The sequence below is a fragment of the Narcine bancroftii genome, chromosome 6 (genome assembly GCF_036971445.1).
Source record: "Narcine bancroftii isolate sNarBan1 chromosome 6, sNarBan1.hap1, whole genome shotgun sequence".
NCBI classification, from domain to species: Eukaryota; Metazoa; Chordata; class Chondrichthyes; order Torpediniformes; family Narcinidae; genus Narcine; species Narcine bancroftii.
The window spans coordinates 25,093,125-25,118,424 of record NC_091474.1 but is presented as its reverse complement, the minus strand read 5'-3'; the positions used below and the strand labels follow the sequence as shown (position 1 = coordinate 25,118,424).

At 44.5% G+C, this 25,300-nt stretch overlaps 1 protein-coding gene across 1 annotated transcript in view; it reads left to right on the top strand.

Moving 5' to 3' along the window:
- The first annotated feature begins 1,568 nt into the window (after window positions 1-1,568).
- Window positions 1,569-25,300, top strand: part of LOC138735847 (neurensin-1-like) — a 36,531-nt gene continuing 12,799 nt past the window's right edge. The window contains exons 1-2 of the mRNA XM_069884352.1: window positions 1,569-1,798; window positions 16,601-16,793. Of these exons, the coding sequence (XP_069740453.1) occupies window positions 16,608-16,793 (186 nt within the window). The 5' untranslated portion in view covers window positions 1,569-1,798; window positions 16,601-16,607. The remainder of the gene's footprint in view (window positions 1,799-16,600; window positions 16,794-25,300) is intronic.

Sequence of the window (25,300 nt, the reverse complement as noted above, 5' to 3'; positions counted from 1 at the left end):
TGTGATGTTCTTTAAGCTTATATTTGGCCTCACCCAGACAATGATTGACATCAAGGACAGACAGGTCTTAATAGAATGGCAATGCTAACTCAGTCCCACTACCAAAAAGATAAAGCATCCTGAAATGGGCAAGTAGTGATAAGAAAGTGTTCAAAGTTCAGATTTATTGTCAGGGTACATGCGTGACATCACATACAACCCTGAGATTCATTTTCCTGCAGGTCAGGCAAAATTTCTACTTATTGGTCGTGAATTTCTACTTGTCGGTGTGCTACTAAATAGAGATAAAACCTTGATCTCTGATCATTCACCAGAGGAAATGTTAATAAAAATGAAACAAATGTCTGCAGGTAGTTAGGAAAGAAGCAAACCAGCTGTGGGCTACCTGTGATGGACAGGAGCTGATTACAGGGGCCTTACTGTGTACAAATTAGCTGTAAGCTCCAACAAATATAAGTTAATTGGGGGTATTTGTGTGACAGGGGCTTGTGGGATGGAAGGGCCTGTTACTGTGCTGTATTTCTAAATTTAAGGAAAAAAAACTATCACGCAATAAATTGACCCTCTCTTAACTGAATGGTGCATTAAACCCAGTAAAAAGTGTGAAAGGAATGAATGAATGTTCTGCCACATGGATTCCAATGTGAAAGAGTGCCACAGTCACTTTCTATTGCCACTAGAGTTTACTGTCATGGACAGAAGTGCACAGAAATTCCTACTTGCTGCAGCCATCGGCAATAGTACAAATTAAATCACTACAATCTGCCAAGACAGAAAAAGAGGTTATAAATAGATAAGGATGGATAAATAAATATTCACAGTTGCAGATAGTGCCCTGAGGTCTTTCTTTGGCTTGGCTTCGTGGACGAAGATTAATGGAGGGGTAATGTCCACGTCAGCTGCAGGCTTGTTTGTGGCTGACAAGTCCGATGCGGGACAGCCAGACACAGTTGCAGCGGTTGCAAGGGAAAATTGGTGGGTTGGGGTTGGGTGTTGGGTTTTTCCTCCTTTGTCTTTTGTCAGTGAGGTGAGCTCTGCGGTCTTCTTCAAAGGAGGTTGCTGCCTGCCGAAGATGCACGGTTTGAGGCGATATCAGCCCACTGGCGGTGGTCAATGTGGCAGGCACCAAGAGATTTCTTTAGGCAGTCCTTGTACCTCTTCTTTGGTGCACCTCTGTCTCGGTGGCCAGTGGAGAGCTCGCCATAGAACACGATGTTGGGAAGGCGATGGTCCTCCATTCTGGAGACGTGACCTACCCAGCGCAGTTGGATATTCAGCAGCGTGGATTCGATGCCCTGAGGTACCCTTTGGAAATAATGCATGGTCTTTCCACAGGGTAATAAAAATGGGAAAGTTTGTCCTTCGGAGATCTCTATGCAATTGTTGCAGCAGCGAGGGTGGCTCTCCTAATTAACATTCCCAAGTTTCTGGATGGGATTCTAGTGAAGGACAGAAAGGCTGCAACCTCTTGTTCGCCTATAAAGAAACGTGCCCAGCACTGTGTCACAGACGAGGGAAGAGCAGCGAACAGGAACTGCATAATCTAATTATTCCTGGCGCTTCCTGTCTTCTCGCTCAGTTCTCAAGGTTGAAGCAGCGCTGAGTTTGCTCACACGGTGCTTGGACGAGGGGAGAGGGTCTGGTGATGTGCATGGGAGCCGTTCAGGGTGCCACGGACAGTCAGCTCTCCGGCCAGACGGGGATCAGCACCGCTCAGACCTCAGGTCAGGGATTCGTCTCTTCTGGGACTGACAGCTGGTGCATGGCATTGCAGCTTTAGAACGTGCTGTTGCAACAGGTAACCCCCCCTCTCTCTTTGTTACACGGTCGTTCTTTCTCACTGAGAGCCAACCCCTCTGTCAGTTCACACCATGTAGAGGTGATGTGAGCTGGAACTCGGATCCTCATTCGTCTTTATTAACATCTGCATTTATGCCAGTCGTGCTGTTTTACAAAGAGTTAAAAATAATCCCTCAGGGTTAAAGTCGGAGATTGTCCCTTTAATTATCGTCCTCCCATTTCTTTCATTTCTTACCTGCTTTCTGTCGAAATCCTTTCAATTCCGTCCAATGTTCTTCAGTGTTCTACCGTTAATTACCTCTGTCCTTGAATCGGTTTTTGTTTGGCCTCTGCTCTTGGTACTCTCACTTTGATTCTTTCTTACTCCCACTTTTCCTTTGGCTCGCTGTACTAAATACAAACTCTCAAATCTCTCCCCATCTCTCCACCTCATTCCCCATCTCTCCCCTCAGACCCATCTGTCCTCAGTTCCCATCTCTCCCTTCCCCATCTCACCCCCTCACTCCCCATCTCTCCACTCAGACCCATCTCACCCCTCACTTCCCGTTTCCCCCTCACTCCCCATCTCACCCCCTCACACCCCATCTCTCCCCTCAGACCCACCTGTCCTCCGTTCCCATCTCTCCTTTCCCCATCTCACCCCCTCACTCCCCATCTCTCCCCTCAGACCCATCTGTCCTCAGTTCCCATCTCTCCCTTCCCCATCTCACCCCCTCACACCCCATCTCTCCACTCAGACCCATCTCACCCCTCACTTCCCGTTTCCCCCTCACTCCCCATCTCACCCCCTCACACCCCATCTCTCCCCTCAGACCCACCTGTCCTCCGTTCCCATCTCTCCCTTCCCCATCTCACCCCCTCACTCCCCATCTCTCCACTCAGACCCATCTCACCCCTCACTTCCCGTTTCCCCCTCACTCCCCATCTCTCCACTCAGACCCATCTCACCCCTCACTTCCCGTTTCCCTCTCACTCCCCATCTCACCCCCTCACACCCCATCTCTCCCCTCAGACCCACCTGTCCTCCGTTCCCATCTCTCCCTTTGCTATCTCACCCCCTCACTCTCCATCTCTCCCCTCAGACCCACCTGTCTTCAGTTCCCACCTCTCCCTTCCCCTTCCCCATCTCACCCCTCACTCCCCATCTCTCCCCTCAGACCCATCTTCCCCCTCACTCCCCATCTCTCCTTCACTCCCCATCTCTCCCCCTCATCCCTCTCCTCACTCCCCATCTCTCCTCAGTTCCCATCTCTCCCTCTCACTTCCCATCTCACCCCTCACTCCCCATCCCTCACCCTCCACATCTCTCCCCCTCAGTTCCCCTTTCCCTCCCCATCTCACCCCCTCTCCCCTCATCCTGCACTCAAGCCCATTACACCCCTTAATTTACATCTCTCACTCCCCAGCTCCTCTCAATCTCCTCCCCCTCCCCATCTCTCCCCTCATTCCTCTCACTCCACATCTCACCCCATCTTCCCTTTCCCCATCATCCCTCAGTTCCCATCTCTCCATTCCCTATCACCTCCTCACTTTAATCTCTCAAACCAATCTCTTCCCCACAGTCCCCCCTCTCCACTCCCCTTCTCCCCACTCAATCTCCTCTATTCTTACTGAGTCATAATCTCTGCCTCTCATTCCCTATCCTCATCACCCACCACCCCCTCTCCCCTTCATCCCATCTCCTTTCTTCCCTCCTCACTGCCATCTCAAACCCCATACTCCCCATCTCATTGCCTCACCCCCAACCCCCTCACTCCCCATCTATCCTTACTCCCAATCTCACCCCTTCATTTCCCATCTCATCCCCTCTCTCCCCCTCACTCCCCATCTCACCTCCCTCACTCCCCATCTCACCCTCCTCACTCCCCAAATCAACCCCCTAGCTCCCCATCCCCTACCTCTCTTCCTCATGCCTCATCTCTCCTTGGTGACTCACAGCTTCAGTGACCTGGGTCCTGGGTTCAGTCCTGGGCTTCCAGTACTGCCATAATTCCATGTCAATTCCCCTCCACTTTAAAAAAAATCTTCACCAGATTTACCAGGCTGATGCCAGGATTTAAAGAATACCTGCAACATGATGAAAACAGGTCCATTCTCAACAGACAGCGCAGTCTGCGCTATCATAACAATTCCATGATTCAAGGTCATGTGAGCCAGGCCAATTAATGTAAAATGATTCAAGTTGATTGGACAACTCACTGGCTCATCTTGTGAGTGGGTCATGCTGTTAACATCTGGGTCAGGTTTGCTGGGGTCATATCAGGGAGAACCTTTTCATGCAGAATAGGGATATGGAGCACTCTCTTCTAAAAGCCAGAAATCAATTTAAAATCCCAAAGCAGCCTAAGAGAGATTTCAGTTGTATAAAGGTATTGATGGAATTGGAACTGGGGAAGGTGGGTAGAAATTAACACGCAGAACACCCACTGAATATGGAGCAGATCCAATGGGCAGAATGGTCTCCTCAGTTCAATAAATTTGAGAAGTTCTTGGAACATTATTTTATTCGCTTGTTGTGTACACCTGCACTTGCTCCATGCTTTACCCATCATCCCTGGAAAATGACACTGAGGGGCGAGCTGAACAATTCGGGAAGGGATCATTAACAAAGTCTGCTTTGCTTATGAGTTCATCCAGGCAAAGATTGCATCTTCCTGTACTGTTTTTCTTGCCGAAAAAAATCAGCTGGTCAAGTAGCATCCATGGAGGGAAATGAACTGTTAACAATTTGGGGTGTCTTACAGCAGATTCAAGGAAATTTTGTGTAATACAGGTACACGATCCTTTATCCGGACATCTAAAATCCGGAAAGCTCCAAAATCCGCAAGTGGAGACCGGCGATTGGGGGAGGCAGCTGAGGGTCTGGCGGTTAGGGGAGGCAGCGAAGGGACCTGCGGTTGGGGGAGGTGGCTGGGTGGCCAAGGGACTGCAGTTGGGGGAGGCGGCCGAGGGACCGGCGATTGGGGGAGGGGGTCGAGGGACTGGAAGGGGATGTGGGTGAATACGGCAGCATAATTTGGGTGGGCTTTCCGAAATCCAGAAAAATCCGAAATTCAGAACACACTGTCCCCCAAGGGTTCCGGATAAAGGATCGTGTACCTGTATTACATTTTCTGTTTTATTACATGACAATAAAAGAATCTTGGAAACCCTGTTCTAGACGCCGGCACCTGTGTCTCTGCCTCTTCTCTTATTCATTTCTTGTCCTCAGCCATGTCCAGTTTATCTCTCCTTCCTTTGTATTCTCACTGTACATTTTCTCTTCAATTCCTTTCTCTTGTAGTCCCTCAGTTAGCATTTTTAATCATATTTTCTCAAATGCATCTCTTCTTTATTTTAGCTAATTGACCTGAACAGCTGTTCTTTTCCTGTAACTTTTTTTTAATCATTCACTCCAGCTCTTTCTAATTTTAAGTAGTGTAAAATAGTGGAGCATCATATAAATCTACAACTGATCCCTTGATGGTTGACATAAATGATACTGAAAATCACTGATTGTCAAATTAACAAATTCCTTCAACTCGTTTTACAGAATTAAATTATATGCATTCACTTGGTATGTGGATTGTGTGTACAATGTGTGTGTTTATATGTGTGTATCATATTCATGTATTTACATGTGAGAAAGATTTATATGCTGTAAACAGGATTATTTGTGCGTGTGTCTTATTTTATTGTGTTTATGTAAATATCTTCCCAAATGTCTATCTATGTCTGACTGTCATCTGACTCACTGGCAATATTCTCTTGCCATATTTTTAAGAATGCATCCCACTTGCTGAATAAGAAACTTCCTGTCAGATTATTTTAGAGAAAAAGCATAATAAATGGGGAAAAAAATGAAATAAATGGAAAAATGCCATCTTTTATCTTCCCACTCCCCAAATGTAGCAGCTGTGGAATTTTCGCCTTCTTGCCTTTCTTTACCAACGGTGACCTTAAACCAGCAAATTAGCAGAATAAACTAGCAATTAACATAAAAGTAGACGGTGAGACTCTCTGCAGGTAGTTCGACAGAGTACAGCATGGTTAACGTAATTGTTAGAGTGATGCTATTTCAGCGCCAGTGACTTGGGTTTGAATCCGGCGCTCTCTGTAATGAGTTTGTTCGTTCTCCCTGTGTCTCCATGCTTTTCCTCTGGGTGCTCCAGTTTCCTCCCACCCTCCAAAAGGTTGGTTAATTGGGATGTAATTGGGCAGCATCAGTTTAAATGGCTGGAATCGGCTTCTACTGTGCTGTAAATAAAATTATTTTAAAAATTTTAATAAAGTAAACTTAACTCCACTGGATCAACCATTCTCCACAGGGACCACAGGGGGCCACAGACTGAAACATAAAATATTTTTGAATTTTTTTTAATGTAGTCGGTAGGAGAGAAGTACGGAGGAAACCAACTGCTTCTCAGGGAAGGGGGCCCATAAACTTTGAGTAAAGTCCTAAGCAGCCATAGCTAAAATAAAGGTTTAGAATGGTTGGTCTAGAGAAATAATGAGAAATAGAGAAATGGCAGAGGTTCTAAATAATTATTTTGGTTGGGTCTTGAAGGATCTATAATCATCCCAATATCAGGAATCAACAAGCTGTAGAGATAGCAAATGAATCTCTAGAACAAAGAAGAAATATGCAAGGAACTAAAGGCCAACCAGTTCCTTGGAAAGTGATGGTCTACATTCTGGGGTCATATAAAGGACATAGCTTTGGAGATAATGATGTTCTGCCTCAATTCCCTCTACTCTGGAGAGGCTCCAGAAGGTTTAAAGACCCATAATCTAATGTCTCAATTAGAACATCAAACACAGAGCATAGAACATTACAGCACAATACAGGCCCTTTGATCCTCGATGTCTCTATATTCCTACCAAAAAAAAATCTAAGCCCTTCCTCCCTCGTAGCACTTCTATTTTCCGGTCATTATTGTGCCTGTCTAAGAGTCTCTTAAATGACCCTAATGTTTCAGCCTCCAACATCACCCTGGCAAGGTAATGCAGGCACCCACAACTCTATGTGTAAAAAAAAAACACCCCTGACATCACCCCTGAATTTACCTCCCTTCATTTTGTACAGATGTCCTCTGGTGTTTGCTATTCCTACCCTGGGAAAAAAGCACTGGCTGTCCACCTTATCTATGCCTCAGAATCTTGCAGACTTGAATTAAGACCTCTCTCATCCTTCTTCACTCCAAAGAGAAAGCCCCTAGCTCTGCTAACCTTGCCTCAAGAAAGGAGCAAAATAGAAAGTAGGAAACTATAGGACAGTTGATCTAAAGTCATTGGGAAAAGTTTAAAGATGTGTGGTGGGGGGGTGATGTTTTAACACAGAGAGTAGTGGATGCCTGGAACGGGCTGCCAGGGATGTGGGGGAAAGCATTTAAGAGGCTTCAAGACAGAGTCTCGGTACAAGCAGCAGAGTTTTAATGTAGGCATCATGTTCGGCGCAGGACATCAAGGCTGAAGGGGCCATTCTGTGCTTTTTCATCTTTGGGAAAATGCTGGAATCCACTATAAAGGGGTTTTTTGAGGAAATTCTGCCACATGGATTTTCACAGTATATTTCTATTCTTTCCCCATTCTTCTTTCATTACATTTCTTAGAAGAAGGCCATTCAGCTTATTGAGTCTATCGCCACTCTCGGATCAATCCCATCAGGGCCTTTCCCACACATTTTCCCACACCTATCCTGCCTCACTTCTCTCTAAACTCCCTTGGACATAATTTCTTTACATTAAAGGGCACTGTGAGGAATTCACTGTACAGTACTACAGTATTTTAACATCAGTCGCTGTAAAACTCCACGTTCCATGTTCTATATAGTACAGAGACCAGCCTTTCTGCCCAACTATATGGTTCTTAGGAACTTCAGTAAAAGGTACCTTGGCATAGTGACAAAGGGGAACAGAGGATTGATCCCTGAGGACTCTGGTCCAATATGCATTCAATGTCATAAGTACAGTCAATCTGCCCATTATTGATTTGAGTTTAGAGATACAGCATGGTTACAGGCCATTCCAGCCCACGAGACCAACAAGCCAACAAGAATCACTAGAGTTTGCATCATGCCATATTTCCTTACTGTGCTCCTGATACCAGTCATTTCTAGCAGGGGTCATACATTCCCCCGGGGCGCCACAGCATTTTTAGCAGGGGCCATACATTCCCCGGGGCACCACAGCATTTTTAGCAGGGGGTATACATTCCCCCGGGGCGCCACAGCATTTTTAGCAGGGGCCATACATTCCCCAGGGGCGCCACAGCATTTTTAGCAGGGGCCATACATTCCCCCGGGGCGCCACAGTATTTTTACCAGGGGCCACCAATTGAAATCATAAATTATTTTTTTTATGTAGTCGTTAGAAGTATGGAAGAAACCAACTAAAGTTGACTGCTTCACAGGGAAGGGGACCTATAACCTTTGAGCAGAGTCCAAAGGGGTCCATAGCCACAAAGAGGTTGAGAATGGCTACCCTACCCTACACAAGTAATTGCATTTCAAAAGCCCTTTATTCAAAGGACTTACATAAATACATGTATCTCTCTCTCTCTCTCTCTCTCTCTCTTTACTAAATCAGTGAATACAGATATTGAATCTTTGCACCCCCCACCCACCCCCATCCCAATCTCACTGCCTTCTTCCACTTCAGGTTTGGCACTGCGTCTACCCTGGGGGAAGAAAAGGCAAAGAGTTGGAGTGGGGTGAGCAAGGCTTGCTCAGGTTCCTGAGAACATTACCAGGTCTGGCAGGCTGAGATGTTCAATATGCTGGAAACTTTCTCCCTGGAATGTACAGGGGGGGATCTTCTAGAGGTTTATAAAATTATGAAGGACAAAAATAAGATAAATAGTCAAATCTTTTTAAAAAAATCCCAGAATAGTTAAAACTAGAGGGCACAGATTTAAGGTGAGAGCTGAAATACTTAAAAGGAAGTTGAGGGTCACCTTCTTCACACAGAGTGGTGGGTGTGTGGAATGAGCTGACAGAGGAAGTAGTAGAGGTGGGGACAATTGTAACATTTAAAACATTTTGACAGGTACACGGAGAAGAAAGAATCAGAGATATGTGAGTGAACGCTGTAGCTTAATCGGTATGGACAAATAGAGCTGAAGGGCTATTTCCGTGCTGTAGAACACTATCAACCCTATGATTGTGAACTCAAAGAAGTTTGCAATATTTCAGAAGTGTTGCCATCGTTTTAACCTAGGGACAGAAGCAGTCTTTCCAAGTGAAGCAGCTCTTCTCTTGTGAATCTGCAGGGGTCATCTACTGCATCCGGTGCTCTTCTTGTGGTCTACTCTACATCGGAGAAACTGGGTGCATGCTAAGAGATCACTTTGTTGAGCACCTCAGCACTGTCCACCGCAATATTGTGGATCTCCAAGTAGCCACCCATTTCAATACCCTGTCCATTTCCCTTTGCTGAAAAGTACGTCCATCCATGGTCTCATACACTGCCAGACTGAGACCAAGATGTGAAGATCCCTTGCCTGTTTTCAATGAACTAGCAAATTGGAGGAACGTATCATGGGCACCAGCCTTCACTCCATCGAGGACACCTACAAGGGCAGTGTCTTAAGAAAGCAACCTCTATCCTCAAGGACTCCCACCACCCAGGCCATGCCCTCTTCACTCTGCTACCGTTGGGAAAAAGGTACAGGAGCCTGAAGTCCAGCACTGAGCGGCACAAGGATAGCGTCTTCCCTTCTGCTACCAGATTCCTGAATGAACAAAGAACCAGAGGCATTGTCTTACTTTGATTTTTCTCAAGAACTTTTAAAAAAATTTTGTATGGTTGTTAATATAAATATTTGCTCTGTGACGCTGCCATAAAACAATGAATTTTGTGACATGTCCATGACAATAAATTCTGATTCTAATTCTGATGAGGATAGAAGAAATAGGAGCAGGAGTCGACCATCCGTCCCATGGAGCCTGCTCCATCATTCACTGAGATTGTGGCTGATCTGATGATAGGCTCATCTCACCTACCTGCCTTTACTCCATATCCCTTAATTCCTCTATTTGTAAAAATCTATCCAACTCATTTACCAAGTAAATGACAGGAACTTGGGTGCAAATGATGTCCATAGCTGCCAGAAAGTGGTGACATAGGCAGGTATTGTAGAGAATGTTGAGTCATTGAGTTGAACAGTGAAGTCATCATGTTGCAAAAAAAGGAGTTGGACCACATTGGAGTATTGTGCACAGTCCTGGTCACTGCACTATAGGAAGGATGAGGGAGCAATAGAGAGACTACAGAAAAGCTTCAGCAGGATGTTGCCTGGAATGGAGGACAGTCTTTACTTTTATTTTCTTGCATTTAGTTTGGGTGAGCTTGCCTGGATGGCACATTATTCTCTGTATCTCATTAAACATGATAATAAATATTTCAATTAAATCCAATAGTTATAAGGAGGGATTGGATGAGTTTCTTAAGATGGGCTAAAGAGCCTCTTTTTGTGCTGTTCAATTTTATGCCAAAGAAGTGCCAATTGGTAGGTTGATTTGCCAACTGTGAATTATCCAAACAGGTGAGTGGATGGAGAATTGGGGGTTAATAAAGATGCAAAGTTTTGGGTTTCAGTTTACCTGGTACAATGAAAAGGGTTCTCTGTGGACAGTGTGACACATGAACATTAACATAAATATAGCCGTATCAAGTAGAAGAACAAAAGCACAATTACAGTGTATAGAGTTACATAAAAAGGGCAGCATGTGAACACTGTTATGGGGCTCATTCAGGAGTCTGATGGCTGTGGGGAAGAAACTGTCTCGAAGCCTATTGGTGTATGCTTTCATACTTTTGAGCCTTCTCTCCAATGAGAGGACGGAGAAGAGAATGTGTCTGGGGTGGGATGGGTCCTTCAGTATGTTTGCTGCCTTTCCTAGTCAGTGGGAGATGTAAGTGGAGTTCATAGAGGGGAGGAGAATTTGCATGGTGCGCATTATTTATTATTGAATATTTATTTTCCGTATTGCAGTTCATTTGCACTGCTTTCTTGTTTACATTTCTCTGTTTTGTAGGTGTATCTTTTCTAGAGTACAGTTTTTTTTTGTATTACTGATGATTATAAATTTTGCTTGGTCCACATGAAAAAGAATTTCAGCATTATATGTGGTCATGTATGTACCCTGACAATAAATATGAACTTTGAACTGAATTCATCAACTTCTTCTGATCTTGAGCAGAGCAGCTCCCATCCTACGCTGTGATAAGTACAGGTGCCTAACCTATTATCCAGGATTCTGAACACCGGCAACCTCCAAAAACTGGCATTTTTTTTGGTAGACAACATTTCACATAAGTAACGTTAATTTTCCATAATAAATTCTGTTTTCAGAGGGAGACACCCACCCCCCAGTCCCCCATCCCCCGTCCCCACCCCCATGGGCGCAGTCTCTTACTTTGGTGGAAATGTGACATGGCCCCCAGCAGCCGGTGGGAAAGAAGTAGGTGGCAGCTTGCTCAATGCAGGAGCAATGGTCGTCTTTCTTTCCTATAATCTTCCAGAGCTGGAACTGCTCTGGTGCTGGGGAGGGAGGGGGGGAGGGGGTGCGACAGATGGTGCTGCACTGCCGGGGTGTGTCTGAGGGCCGGCCCAACAAGCTGGTGGAGCGTCTAAAAGCCGCTCGGCTCCACCTACCCGATGGCCTGCTTCTCCTGCTTGGGTGGCTTGGGTGCCCGCTCTGAGCAGCTGACGCTGGCCGCCATTTTGGCTGAGCTCCTGCACCACCCTGTAGCCTCCAACCTCCACCTGACTAACGCGCTGGTCAAGAGCCTCCTATACAGCGCACATTGAACCATCACAGCCCCAGGGTAGGCACCAAGGGGGGGCAACTGCAGGCATTGCCCCTCCAAGCAAAGTGCTGTTCCCCCAACGGTCGGGGCCATCGCTCGCCATGAGACCCGTCCCCACCCTGACCAACATCACTAATGTGTGTCATGTCACTAGCCACTAATAATATGTGATGCCATAAAATCAGCACCTCTCGGCACCTCTATCAGTGGGGCGGATTATGGTAATAGCATTCCCTCCCCCACCACTGAGCGAGTTTATGAGGGTGGCACTGTGCCCCCCTCTAACATGCTAATGCCGCCCTCTAACATTTGCTCTGGCACTGAAACTGCTCAGCCAAGTCAGCACCCCACCTCAGCCCAATCAGCCTGTCCTCAGACCAGTTAGCCCCTCCCTCCCCGAGACTGGTCAGAACTTCCCGCCTCCCTAGCTTGGTCAGCCCCTGCCCCCCACCCTCAGCCTGGTCAGGCTCCTCCACTCAGCCCAGTCTGTCCCTGCCCCTCTCTCCAGCCCAGTCAGCACCCCCCCTTCCAGCCAAGTTAGCCTCCCCTCAGCCCGGTCAAACCCCCCCCCCCCCAACTGCTGCTCAGCCTGTCCAAGGGCGCAAAATAGTCTGGCAGTGGCCCTGGGTGGGGGGCGGCGACATACAGATGGCCAGGGGCCGGGGGAGGGAGGCAAAGGACAGCCGGGGGGGTGGGGTGGGGGGAATAGACGGCAGGGGCTAGGAGTGAGAGATTTGCTTAAAGGGACAGAAATTAAAATAATTCCAAAATCCAGAAGATTCCAAACGGCTGGGGTCCAGTCCTGATGATCCCAGAAAAAGGATTGGCACCTGTCTGATATTTAGATGATTGTGATTCGGTGTGGGATAGTATCAGGCAGACTGGGCTGAAGGGTCTGTTTTAGCTGTTTATGGAGTGAGATTAAACAGAGAGAGAGAGAGAGCAGGCAGAAACTCCGCAAGAGACACGTTCAGCAAAAGAGCCTGCTTCTGTCCTGTAGGCACCAGGTGTCAGTTCAAAATCTCCCACACATCAGAATAGACGACCCCTGTCAAACAGCGGCAGAGAAGGGATGGTTCAGCATGTTAAGGAAGAAGAGGAGAGGATACACAGAGGGTTTCCAGCGCTCTCCCAAGGCAAGGCTGCTAACAGTGCAGTGCAAGCCATTCAAGGTGACTTGTAGCATGCCTCAGTCACCACAGAAACATGCGTTGAGCAGCACCGCTGCAGAAAGCAGCGGGTGCATGAAGAGCTGCTGATAAATACTTTACACATAACTTGAATTAATGACACCCTCTCAGAGTGGCTGTACATTCACACTTGCCTGACTGCATGACCCATTTCCTTCTCCACCTCCTAGGATTCCAAAGCAGATTTAATCACACAGAGGTTAATCAGTTCATAGAATTCAAACATGTCTCCAGAGGAGATTCAGACCAATAGAGAGACAAGAATATGACTAAGTTTGAAGCCAAAGCTGAGAAATAGGACATTAAAGGTGAAGGGAGAGGTAGAGAGATTGGAGAGTTCTAGAGGAGTGTGAGATTTGGAGGGATTGGAAGAGTGCAGAAAGTGCATTGACCTCTACCCAGACCATAGCTGTCCACAATCTTCACATCCAAGTACTGTACCTATCCATATTTTTCTTAAAATATCAAAATTGAGCCCTCATTTATCTCATCAGCAGGCAGTAAATTCCATATTGTCACCACTCTCTGTGTGAAGAAGTTTCCTCAAATATTTCCTTTAAACATTTCCCCTTTCACCCTTAATCCATGTCCTCTCGTTCTGGTCTCACCCAACCTCAGTGGTAAAAACCTACTTTCATTTACTCTTATCTATAGCGCTGATAATTTTGTACATCCATCAAATCTCCCCTCGCTTTCCAGTGTTGCAGGGGATAAAGTCCGAAACCTGTTGAGGAACTCATTTTCCCAACTCCTGGCAACATCCTTGTAAATCTTCCCTGCACTCTTTCAATCTCAGCTAGTTTACCATCTCTCGGAAGTAAACTGTTGGAGACCATTACCGAGGTCAAGGTTTTCAGGTGAAATTAACATGTTTGGCTTGGCCTATCCATTGTGAAATGGAAAAGCTCCAGATGCTACAATCTTGAGTAGATAAAGAATTGCCAGAGGAACTCAGCAAGACATCCAGCATCTGTGGGTAGAAACGGTTCATCAATATTTCAGTTAAACCACAGAAATAAGGGAGGAACTCAGCAGGTCTCGGCATAGGAAGTAAAGACATATAACTGACATTTCGGGCCTGAGCTCTTCTTAAAGGTGTGAATAAAAAGCTGGCAGGTGCCTTAATTAAAAGGCTGGGGAGAAAGGAAAGAAAGGGGAAGGAGACAGAAGGTGTTAATGGGATATGGATAGGAGGACAGGAGAGAGGAAAGGAGCTTGTATGTTCTCCTCCTTGTCTGCGTGGGGGAGGGTTGGCTCCGTGAATGCAGAGCTTGGGGAAAGGAGAGAGAGGAAGAAACAGAGCTGGAGGAAAGAAGACAAAGGGATAGATTGGCAGGGGGTGCCCAAACAGAATATGAAGTGTTGTTCCTCCAATTTGTGAGTAGTCTGGCAATGCATGAGATCACAGATAGACATGTCGGCAAGGGAGTGGAGCGGGGAATTGAAAAGGAAACCTTGAAGAAAGACTAGGTCCAAAACTTTGGCTAGTTATCTTTACCTCCCATGGACGTTGCGAGGCTTGCTGAGCTCCTCCAGCATTTTTGTGCTTTTACTACAATCACAGCATCTGCAGCTTTCGTGTTTCATTCAACATTTCAGGTTCTTTATCAGGACTTAATATTCTTGGAAGCAATGGCATCTTCTGTGAATGAAGATGAACAAGACAAAAGTACACTAGATTTCCACGACCACCTTGCCTGCATCATGTTTCTGTTTAAAATGACATTAACTCAGCATGGCAAGCCCCAGTTAAAATAACTCTTGATGTGTGTCACACGTCTGACTGCTTGTCCCCGCTGCAAAAATTAATTATAAAACGGTAACCTCTTTTAAAATCTGGGTCAAGGTGATACTGTACATGGATTCAATGGGAATTCATTAAGTGATTGCACCTTGCTTCAACACAATGTAATTCCCATTGGTCTCACCCCAGGCTTTGTTCATAACCATTCGAAGCTGACTCACACATGCTCTGAAACAACAGTCAGCTGAATCATGCCTACTGCTCCCTGAAGACTGGTCTTTCTGTGCCAGTTGGAATTGAGACTTGACTGAAGACTCAGTTAGTAGCCCTCTCACCTCCGATAGACGTGTCTCATTCTAGGCAATGTACAGAAACTTACCACATAAATGAAGTGACATTAGTCCGTGAGCTCAAATACCCCAATTAACCTGGAAACTCCATAGGTTTTGAAGGGTGCAAGGAAACCGGAGCACCAAGAGAAAACCCACGCAGACAGGGGGGAGAGCATACAAACTCCTTATAGACAGTGCAGGATTTGAACCCAGGTTGTTGGTGCTGTAACAGGATTGCACTAACTGCAATGCTAGCTGGGCCACTAACCGTATCTTTGGAGAAAGGGTTAAAGTGTAACTATAACTGCCCTGGCTAATGGTGTAAAAGATTCTACAGCATATGTGGAATATTGTGTTCAGTTCTAATCACTTCATTACAGGAAGGATGTAGACGCTTTGGAGAGGGTGCAATGGGGATTTACCAGGATGTTGCCTGGATTGGAGGGCTTGTCTTATGAAACAAGGCTGACAGAGCAAGGGCTTTTTTCTTCAGAGGAACGACAGTTGAAAGGTGACTTAATGGAGGTCTACAAGATTATGAGGGGCATAGGTAGGGTGGACAGCCAGCATTATTTTCCTGGGGCAACGATAGTAAATACCAAAGGAGAACCTCACCCCCCCCCCCCCACACCTCCATCCACACCTCAATCCCAACTACTAACACACACTTCCACCCCCACACCTCCAATCACACCACAAACCTCTAACACTTCCAAACTCAACATCAAACCTCCAACACTTCAACTCTCACACTTTAAACCATCATTTAACCCCATCACCTCATCACCTCAATCCACCACATCTTGAACCATACAGACTTCTATATTTCAATTTCTAACACCTCAAACCATCATAATACCACAACTCTTCGAGCCCCATCAACACAATATTTTATGCTCCAACCCCCCAAAACTCCAACCTCATCCCTTCAAACAACCAACACCAACCCAATTCCAAAAACTTCAAATTCTAACCCTCAAAGTAGAACATGCCAATCCTCAGCACCTAAACCTCCTACCACATCCTTTAACATCTCCACCCCTCCATCCTCTGAAACCATCAACATCCCACTCCAACACTTCAACAACCCCAATACTCTAAGGCATCCACATTTACCTCTCAAAACCCCACACCCAAAGATCCACAAGCCTCACAGCCCAGTACCTCATCACAGATCTCAACCCAGCAAAATTCACCCCCCATATTTCAATCACAACACTTTAGTCCACAACTTAAATTCCAACACCTCAACCTCTCAGCTTTGCAAACCCACCCCGACACCTCAAATTCCAAAACTCAACCCCCACCACTCAGTGCTTACAGCTCAAACCCCAACACCACCCTGCACAGTGGAGGTCTGTTTAGATTAGCAGTTCTAAGCATTCCCTTTGACGATAAGGGAGGAATTCTCTCGTGCCTTTTCTTGTACATTTGAATAGGCTGGTTGAATCAACGATGGAGCCAATTCCACACTCTGTGCAGAAACTATGCACCTGATCAGCTGATGCACAAAAGTGCTGGAGAAATTCAGTAGATCTTCTAGTGTCTACCAGAAGCTGGATGAGTGTTGGTGATCACCCGGGAGGAATTCTCTGCTCTTCCTTTGTACAGTTAATGGGTGAGTGGAGTAAATGATGGAGTAAACTGCACACAGTGCAGCATCTATGGGCAGGAGGAGTTGAGTGGGTGGTGAGTTTGGGACTTCCTGTGAAGCAAAGTCATTGTAGCATGCTTGTTTTGCAGGATCCCCATGGCAGGCTGTGCAGACCTGTGCAGTCGGGCCCACACAGGGGAGGAGCAGCGCTACGGGGTGCGTTCCTACCTCCACCTGTTCTACGAGGACTGCACCGGCTCGGTTCTAGAGGATGAGGACGAGGAAGCAGTCGGGCTGCGGATGCAGCGCTCACCCAGGAACTGGCGCTCTGCCCTATGGAAGGTAGGATTAAAATGTTTACCGTCAAGAGACAAGGCGAAGAGCAGTTCGCAAAAACCCGCCATGCACCATTCTGGAGCCACAAAGAAAAACTTCACAGAAATCTGCAAGTAACAAGATGAATCATGAAAACCGCAGCATTTCATATTAATATAATTTTATTTTATTTACCCATTCCTTACACAGGTCATGTGGAGAATGTACATACTCCTTATAGACAGTGTCAAATTTGATCCCAGGTCGTTGGCACTGTAAGAGCATTGCACCAACCAAGCAAGTTAAGTTTAAATCCAAAGTAGCAGTAGCTACTTTAGTGTGCTCAGGTCAGTAAAACTGAACTCGTCAACCCCCACAAGTCCACAAGATATAAGAATAGATTAGGCCATTCAGCCCATCAAGTCTGCTCTGCATTCAAGTAATGGCTGATGTATTTTTCTTTTCAACCTCGTTCTTCTGCCTTATCTCCTAACTCTTGACACCCTTAATAGTCAAAAACCTCTCAACCTCCACTTTAAATTTTCCCAATGACCTGGCCTCCACAGAATCAGAATCAGAATTTATTGTCATGAACGCGTCACAAAATTTGTTACTTTGCAGAAGCATCGCTGTACAAACCACCTTACCAAAAAAACTAGTGCAAGTAAAAGACAAAGTGAGGCAGTGTCTGTGGTTCATTATTCATTCAAGAATCTGATGGCAGAGGGAACGAAGCTATCCTTGTGCCGCTGAGTGGTTGTCTTCAGGCTCATGTACTTTTTTCCCAATAGCAGACTAAAGATGGCACAGTCGTCCGTGAATCCCATAGATTCTTCACCCTGAATTTTTTGCCGCTTTACCTGATTTAAATCATTATTCATTGATCTTAGGAGGTGATTTTAACTGTTGCTTAGATACCAGATTAGATTGTTCCACTGCTAGAGCTACTGCTTTTTCTAAATTGGCAACTTTAATTCATTCTTTTCAATCGAATTTCGGTGTATCAGATGTATGGCGATTTTTAAATCCTAATAATAAACGATATAACAATTACAGTACAGCAACAGGCCATTATGGCTCCTCTAGTCTGCACCGATTTAAGTGAACTCCACTAGTCCCATCTACCTGCTCCCTCTCCATAACCTTAACCCACCAGTCCTCTCACATCCATGTACTCCTCCTACCCTCTCTTATTTTTTATTAGATAATCAATTGATTGCATCACCTCAAGCTTGTGATCATCAAGCAATAGTTATTTCTGATCATGCACCTGTTTTTCTGATATCCCTGCCTTAAAAAGAAAATTAAGATTTAATACTTTTCTACCTTCAGATAAAGAATTTTTACATTTTTTGGAACAACAAATACAATTTTTTTTAATACCAAATCCTCCCTATCGATATCTAATTTGATATTTTGGATGCTATGAAAGCTTATTTGAGGGGCCAAATTATTTTTTATTTAACAAAAAGGCTAAGAAAGAAAAACTAGAACTGATAAATCAGATGAAACAAATTGATACATTATTTTCTCAAAATAAAAATCCGGATCTATATAAAAGACGTGTTGAACTTGAAATTAAGTTTGATCTTCTTTCCACATATCCTATAGAACAGCATTTAATGAGAAGCAAGAGTCATTTCTATATTCTTGGTGAAAAAACTGGTAAGTTACTTGTTGGTCAATTGAAAGGAATGGGTGCGAGAAAGCAAATTAAAAAGATTTGGATAAGAGATGGTACAATGACAATAGATCAATATAAAATTAATAAGACTTTTAGACAATTTTATTCTAATCTCAGATTCTAATCTGAGTTTAAGAATAATTTCATTTTGATGTCATAAATTTTAGATTTAAAGATGGAGGCTCCTATTTCTCAAGAAGAAATTTCTGTTGCTATTTCTTCCTTACAGTCAGGTAAATCTCCAGGACCAGATGGTCTCCCTGTAGAATTTTATAAACTCTTTTCTTGTACCATATATAAATTTGGTGTTTGAAGATTCAATTAAAGAAGGAATGCTTCCATCATCTTTTAATGAAGCAAGCATCTCTCTAATTTTGACAAAAGGGAAAGAAGCAACAGAATGTGCCTCCTATATTCCTATTTCATTGCTTAATGTTAATATGATTTTATCTGAAGTGTTAGTTCATAGGTTAAAAAATATTTACCAACAATTATTAATTCAGATCAAACAGGTTTTATTAAAAATCATTATTCTTATTATAATATATATCATGTACTGAATACAATATATCTACCTTCTACCTATATGATGGAATGTGTATTTTCAATAGATGCTGAAAAAGCATTTGATCAGGTAGAATTAAGCTGTTTATTCGCTACTTTAAAGAAATTTAACTTAGGTCCAGATTTTATCAATTAGATAAAATTATTATATTTACGATCTATGGCTTCAAACCATACTAATTTACAACAATCAAAAATGTTTAGGCTATTTAGGGGAACACGTCAAGGATGCCCATTAAGTCGCTTACTTTTTGACAGCATTAGAACCTCTAGCAACTGCTCTTCGACAGTATAGAGAATTTATGGGAATAACCAGACATGGAAATGAACATAAAGTATTTCTTTATGCAGATGACTTATTGCTGTTTATTTCAAATCTGGAGATTTCTATACCTAACCATATAACAATTACGGTACAAAAGCAGGCCATCTCGGCCCCTCTAGTCCACACCGATTTAAGTGAACTCCACTAGTCCCATCTACCTGCTCCCTGTCCATAACCTTTCAATCCCCTCATATCCATGCACTCATCCAACCTTCTCTTAAATGACAGAATTGACCCTGCTGCAACCACCTTTTCTGGAAGGTCATTCCACTCAGCCACCACTCTCTGAGTGAAGAAGCTTCCTCTTATGTTACTTCTAAACTTTTGCCTCCTAACTCTTAACTTATGACCCCTCATTTCAATCTCACCTACCCTCAAGGGGAAGAGCCTATTCACATCTACTCTGTCTAACCCCCTCATAATTTTAAATACCTCTATCAAATCCTCCCTTAACCTTCTACACTCCAATGAATAAAGACCCAGTCTACTCAATCTTTCTTTGTATTCTAGATAGTACAATCCAGGCAACGTTTTAGTAAATCTTCTCTGCATCCTCTCTACCTTATTGATATCCTTCCTATAATTTGGGGACCAGAACTGCATGCAGTATTCCATATTTGGCCTTACCAATGCCTTGAACAGTCTCAACATCACCTCCCAGCTCCTATAGTCTATGCTTTGATTTATAAAGGCCAGTATATATTAAATATATTTGCTCAATTTGGACAATTTTCAGATTATAAAGAAAATGTATATAAAAGTGAACTCTTACCTTTAAAGGGACCTATTTCTATGTATTCTAAATTTCCATTCAAGATAGTTAAGGACCATTTCCAATATTTAGGAATTATAATTCCCAAATCATTTTTTGAGACATTAGCTTCGATTATTTCCTCATATAAATGGCAGGGAAAGCAGCCTCAAATAAATAAAACCCATCTTCAGAAAACAGTGAGGAATGGAGGACTTTCATTGCTAAATTTTTGAATTTATTATTGGGCTATTAATATACATAATTTACTTTTACTATTAAAATTTGATCAACTAATTAGTCACCCTACTTGGATAGAAATTAAATTGATTTTTTCTTGGAAAACATCATTGTTGGAACTTTTAGGTTCTGCTTGTGATAGTACAATTCTATCACCAATGTGTATATGTACATATGTACAGATGGTCGTGTAGGATGACTGTGATTGGCTGAGAGTGTAGCCCCACCTACTGGCAGATCTTAAAGGATTGCTCCTAGCCAGACCAGGTCATTCTGGACTGGTCGACCTACTTGTGATACGCTCCAGTCTTTTAGTTAATAAAAGCCTTGGTTTGGATCAACAAGTCTTTGGTTCTTTCGACGCGCTCTACATGGTCTTTGACGTGCTCTACACTGCTTTACCACTATCTTCTTCTCAACTGATTCATAATCAGGTAATGAGGAATAGACCAAGAATATGGAATCAATTTAGGAAATTTTTTTGGTTGTAATCATTTTTCCCTGGTGAGTCTCATTATAGATAACCATATTTTTCCACCTTCTGTTATAGATGCAGTTTTTACGGAATGGTATAGATCAAGTATTAAAAGTTGCAGAGATTTATTTATCCCTAAGAATTTTGCTTCCCTGAGGCATTATTCAGATCTGGAAAGAGACTATCGTGTAAAAGTATGGGTGCTCGAAACATTTTGGGGAGGGGCCCAAAATGTTCATTTGAACTAAAAAGCCATCTAGCTATATTTTTGTCTTTTAACTTTTCATTCTTTCATTTCTTTTTCCTTTCCTCTTTCTTTCCTTTCTTTTCCCTGGTTGGGGAGGTGAATGCCAGGGCTGGATTGACCTGGATTCACAGGGTCTGTGCCCCAGGGCCTTGTGCTGATGTGTGGGCCATGTTTGCACACCTGTAATCCTTCCAGACCAGGCCTACAGCATTCAGGCCTTTCTGCAAATGACTGAGACCGCATAAACTTCAGCACGGTCCCGAGGGGCCTGAAATGCTCACCCAACTACCAGGCCACAGGCTGCAACCAGTGAGCATACATCTTACAATGGCAGACCTTCCAGTATCCAAAGGGAGTAAACGGTAATCAGTCCTTAGTCATGCATCTTTGAGACCCTCAGTAACTCTGGGGGACTCCCTTTTGCTTCTCTTTCTCCTATTGTTAAGAGCTCCAGGCAATGCTCATGGCGACTCTTTATTTGCCTTAGGACAGGGAAAAGGAAATTCCATGTATATTTTATTTCATGTCTTATTGCATAACAATAAAAGGAATCTTTATCTTGAGCTTGAGGCAACCCTTTACTTCCTGTGGAGAACTGTGTGCAGTTTTGGGCCTCCTATCTTAAAAAGGATGTGATGTTGTTGGAGAGGGTGTAGAGGAGATTCCTGGAATGCAAGGGCTAACATATGAGGAACTTTTGTCAGCTCTTGGATTGTATTCATTGGAGTATAGAAGAATGAGTGAGGAATTTTGAAAGATTTTGACAGAGTTGATGCAGATAAGATGTTCTCCTTGGTGGGTGAATCAAGGAGGCACAGTCTTAAAATTAGTTATCCATTTAAAACAGAGATGAGGAAAAACTTCTTTAGTCAGATAGTCATGGATTTGTGAAATTCACTGTTGCAAGAGCGGTGGAGGCCCAATCTCTCGATCTTTGGCTTGGCTTCGCGGACGAAGATTTATGGAGGGGGTAAAAAGTCCACGTCAGCTGCAGGCTCGTTTGTGGCTCACAAGTCCGATGCGGGACAGGCAGACACGATTGCAGCGGTTGCAAGGGAAAATTGGTTGGTTGGGGTTGGGTGTTGGGTTTTTCCTCCTTTGCCTTTTGTCAGTGAGGTGGGCTCTGCGGTCTTCTTCAAAGGAGGTTGCTGCCCGCCAAACTGTGAGGCGCCAAGATGCACGGTTTGAGGCGTTATCAGCCCACTGGCGGTGGTCAATGTGGCAGGCACCAAGAGATTTCTTTAGGCAGTCCTTGTACCTTTTCTTTGGTGCACCTCTGTCACGGTGGCCAGTGGAGAGCTCGCCATATAATACGATCTTGGGAAGGCGATGGTCCTCCATTCTGGAGACGTGACCCATCCAGCGCAGCTGGATCTTCAGCAGCGTGGACTCGATGCTGTCGACCTCTGCCATCTCGAGTACTTCGACGTTAGGGGTGTAAGCGCTCGAATGGATGTTGAGGATGGAGCGGAGACAACGCTGGTGGAAGCGTTCTAGGAGCCGTAGGTGGTGCCGGTAGAGGACCCATGATTCGGAGCCGAACAGGAGTGTGGGTATGACAACGGCTCTGTATACGCTTATCTTTGTGAGGTTTTTCAGTTGGTTGTTTTTCCAGACTCTTTTGTGTAGTCTTCCAAAGGCGCTATTTGCCTTGGCGAGTCTGTTGTCTATCTCATTGTCGATCCTTGCATCTGATGAAATGGTGCAGCCGAGATAGGTAAACTGGTTGACCGTTTTGAGTTTTGTGTGCCCGATGGAGATGTGGGGGGGCTGGTAGTCATGGTGGGGAGCTGGCTGATGGAGGACCTCAGTTTTCTTCAGGCTGACTTCCAGGCCAAACATTTTGGCAGTTTCCGCAAAGCAGGACGTCAAGCGCTGAAGAGCTGGCTCTGAATGGGCAACTAAAGCGGCATCATCTGCAAAGAGTAGTTCACGGACAAGTTTCTCTTTTGTCTTGGTGTGAGCTTGCAGGCGCCTCAGATTGAAGAGACTGCCATCCGTGCGGTACCGGATGTAAACAGCGTCTTCATTGTTGGGGTCTTTCATGGCTTGGTTCAGCATCATGCTGAAGAAGATTGAAAAGAGGGTTGGTGCGAGAACACAGCCTTGCTTCACGCCATTGTTAATGGAGAAGGGTTCAGAGAGCTCATTGCTGTATCTGACCCGACCTTGTTGGTTTTCGTGCAGTTGGATAATCATGTTGAGGAACTTTGGGGGACATCCGATGCGCTCTAGTATTTGCCAAAGCCCTTTCCTGCTCACGGTGTCGAAGGCTTTGGTGAGGTCAACAAAGGTGATGTAGAGTCCTTTGTTTTGTTCTCTGCACTTTTCTTGGAGCTGTTGCAAGAGCGGTGGAGGCCCAATCTCTCGATAAACGGGAGATTAATCTGCCTGTCCCGCATCGGACTGGTCAGCCACAAACGAGCCTGCAGCTGACGTTGACTTTTACCCCCTCCATAAATCTTCGTCCGCGAAGCCAAGCCAAAGAAAAGAATTGGTCAGGGCATCAGCGGATATGGGGAAAGGGCTGGCGATTGGAACTAGGCATGAATATAGTTCATCTTAAGGTAGAGTTGCAGAACAGACTCAATGGGCCGAGTGGCCTACTTCTATTCCTTTATCTTGTGACCTTGTGATCATTGGCACATGGCGTGTTTAAAACTGCCATTGCTACATGTATCAAGGAGGAATCAAACTTCCTCGCTTGCAAGGAAATGAGTGAATCCTCCTCCTTTACTCAGAGAATGTATGAAGCTTAGGGGGGACCTTATAGAGGTGTATAAAAAATCATGAGAGGGTGTGTCCAAAGAGAAAGAAATCTAAAACGAGAGGCTTAAGGTGAAAGGGGAAATATTGAAGAAATCTGAGAGGCACTTTCTTCACCCAGAGGGTTGTGGGTTTATGGAACAACCTGTTTGATGAAGTAGTGGTGGGGGAGGTACAATTGTAACATTAAAAGATATTGAGACAGGTCTATGGATATATATTTTTTTATTTCAACACGGTTCCAGGCCCTTTCAGTCCACGAGTCCATGACACCCAAATACACTTAATTAAACTAAACCCCCCCCCCCATATGTTTTAAATAGAAACTGAAGCACCCAGAGGAAACCCACGCACTCATGGGGAGAATGTACAAAATCCTTACAGACAGTGCAGGATTCGAACCCCGGTTGCTGGTACTGCAATAGCGTTGTGCTGACTGCTATACCCTAATAAATGTTTAGAGGGAAGAGGGCCAAATGCAGACAACTAGGGGTTGTTTAAGTAGAAAACTTGGTGAGCATGGACAAGATGGGCTGAATGGTCTGTTTATGTGCCATAAAACTATGTCTCTACATTCCCTGGGCTGACATGACATCAGTTCTTGAAAGCATTCCCGAAAAACTCTTTGGAATGTTTTGCCAATTGCAAGGTGCTATACAAATGCAAATTGCTACTTATTATTCTTTCTTGGTGCTGGATCTGTTGTAACCCACGTCCAGTCCCATTTGAGGATGCTGTAGAAACTTTGCATTTAATCATTTAATGGCCCACAGCACATCTCTGACAAATTGACTCAGGCAGCGGAAAGCTGACATGGAAATTCAATTAGTCTTCCCTGAATCTTCACTGGTTAACATTTGTGGAAAGGGTCATCATTCAGAGAAATTGGGGAGGTTATTTCTGATTAAATCAGTCTGTTGTTTCTCAGGCTGGGGATAGAATTTGCCACAAGAGTGAAATATTATACTTTATCTGTATCCTGCATAGAAGAGAGAGCGAGAGAGAGAGAGAGAGAGAGAGAGTGAGAGAGAGAGAGAGAGAGAGAGAGAGAGAGAGAGAGAGAGAGTTCATGTGTATCACTAGAAGTAAATCACCCTGCAATGCTGGAGGAACTCAGCTGGTCTTTCTGCATCCATAAGAGACAAAAATATATTGCCAGCAAAGAAGAAGCAAAATGAGCAAGTTTGTTGGTCTGGACTCCTTCCCCCAGCCAGCACTGTCTGTATTCTGAGATTTCCTGTTTTTTGCTCATTCTCCTTCTTCCTTGAAATGTCGGCAATATATCTTTGTCTCCTATGGACGCTGAAAAGACCAGCTGGGTTCATCCAGCATTTCGGTGAGTTTTTACTTTTCTTTGGCTTGGCTTCGTGGACGAAGATTTATGGAGGGGGTAAATGTCCACGTCAGCTGCAGGCTCGTTTGTGGCTGACAAGTCCGATGCGGGACAGGCAGACACGTTTGCAGCGGTTGCAGGGGAAAATT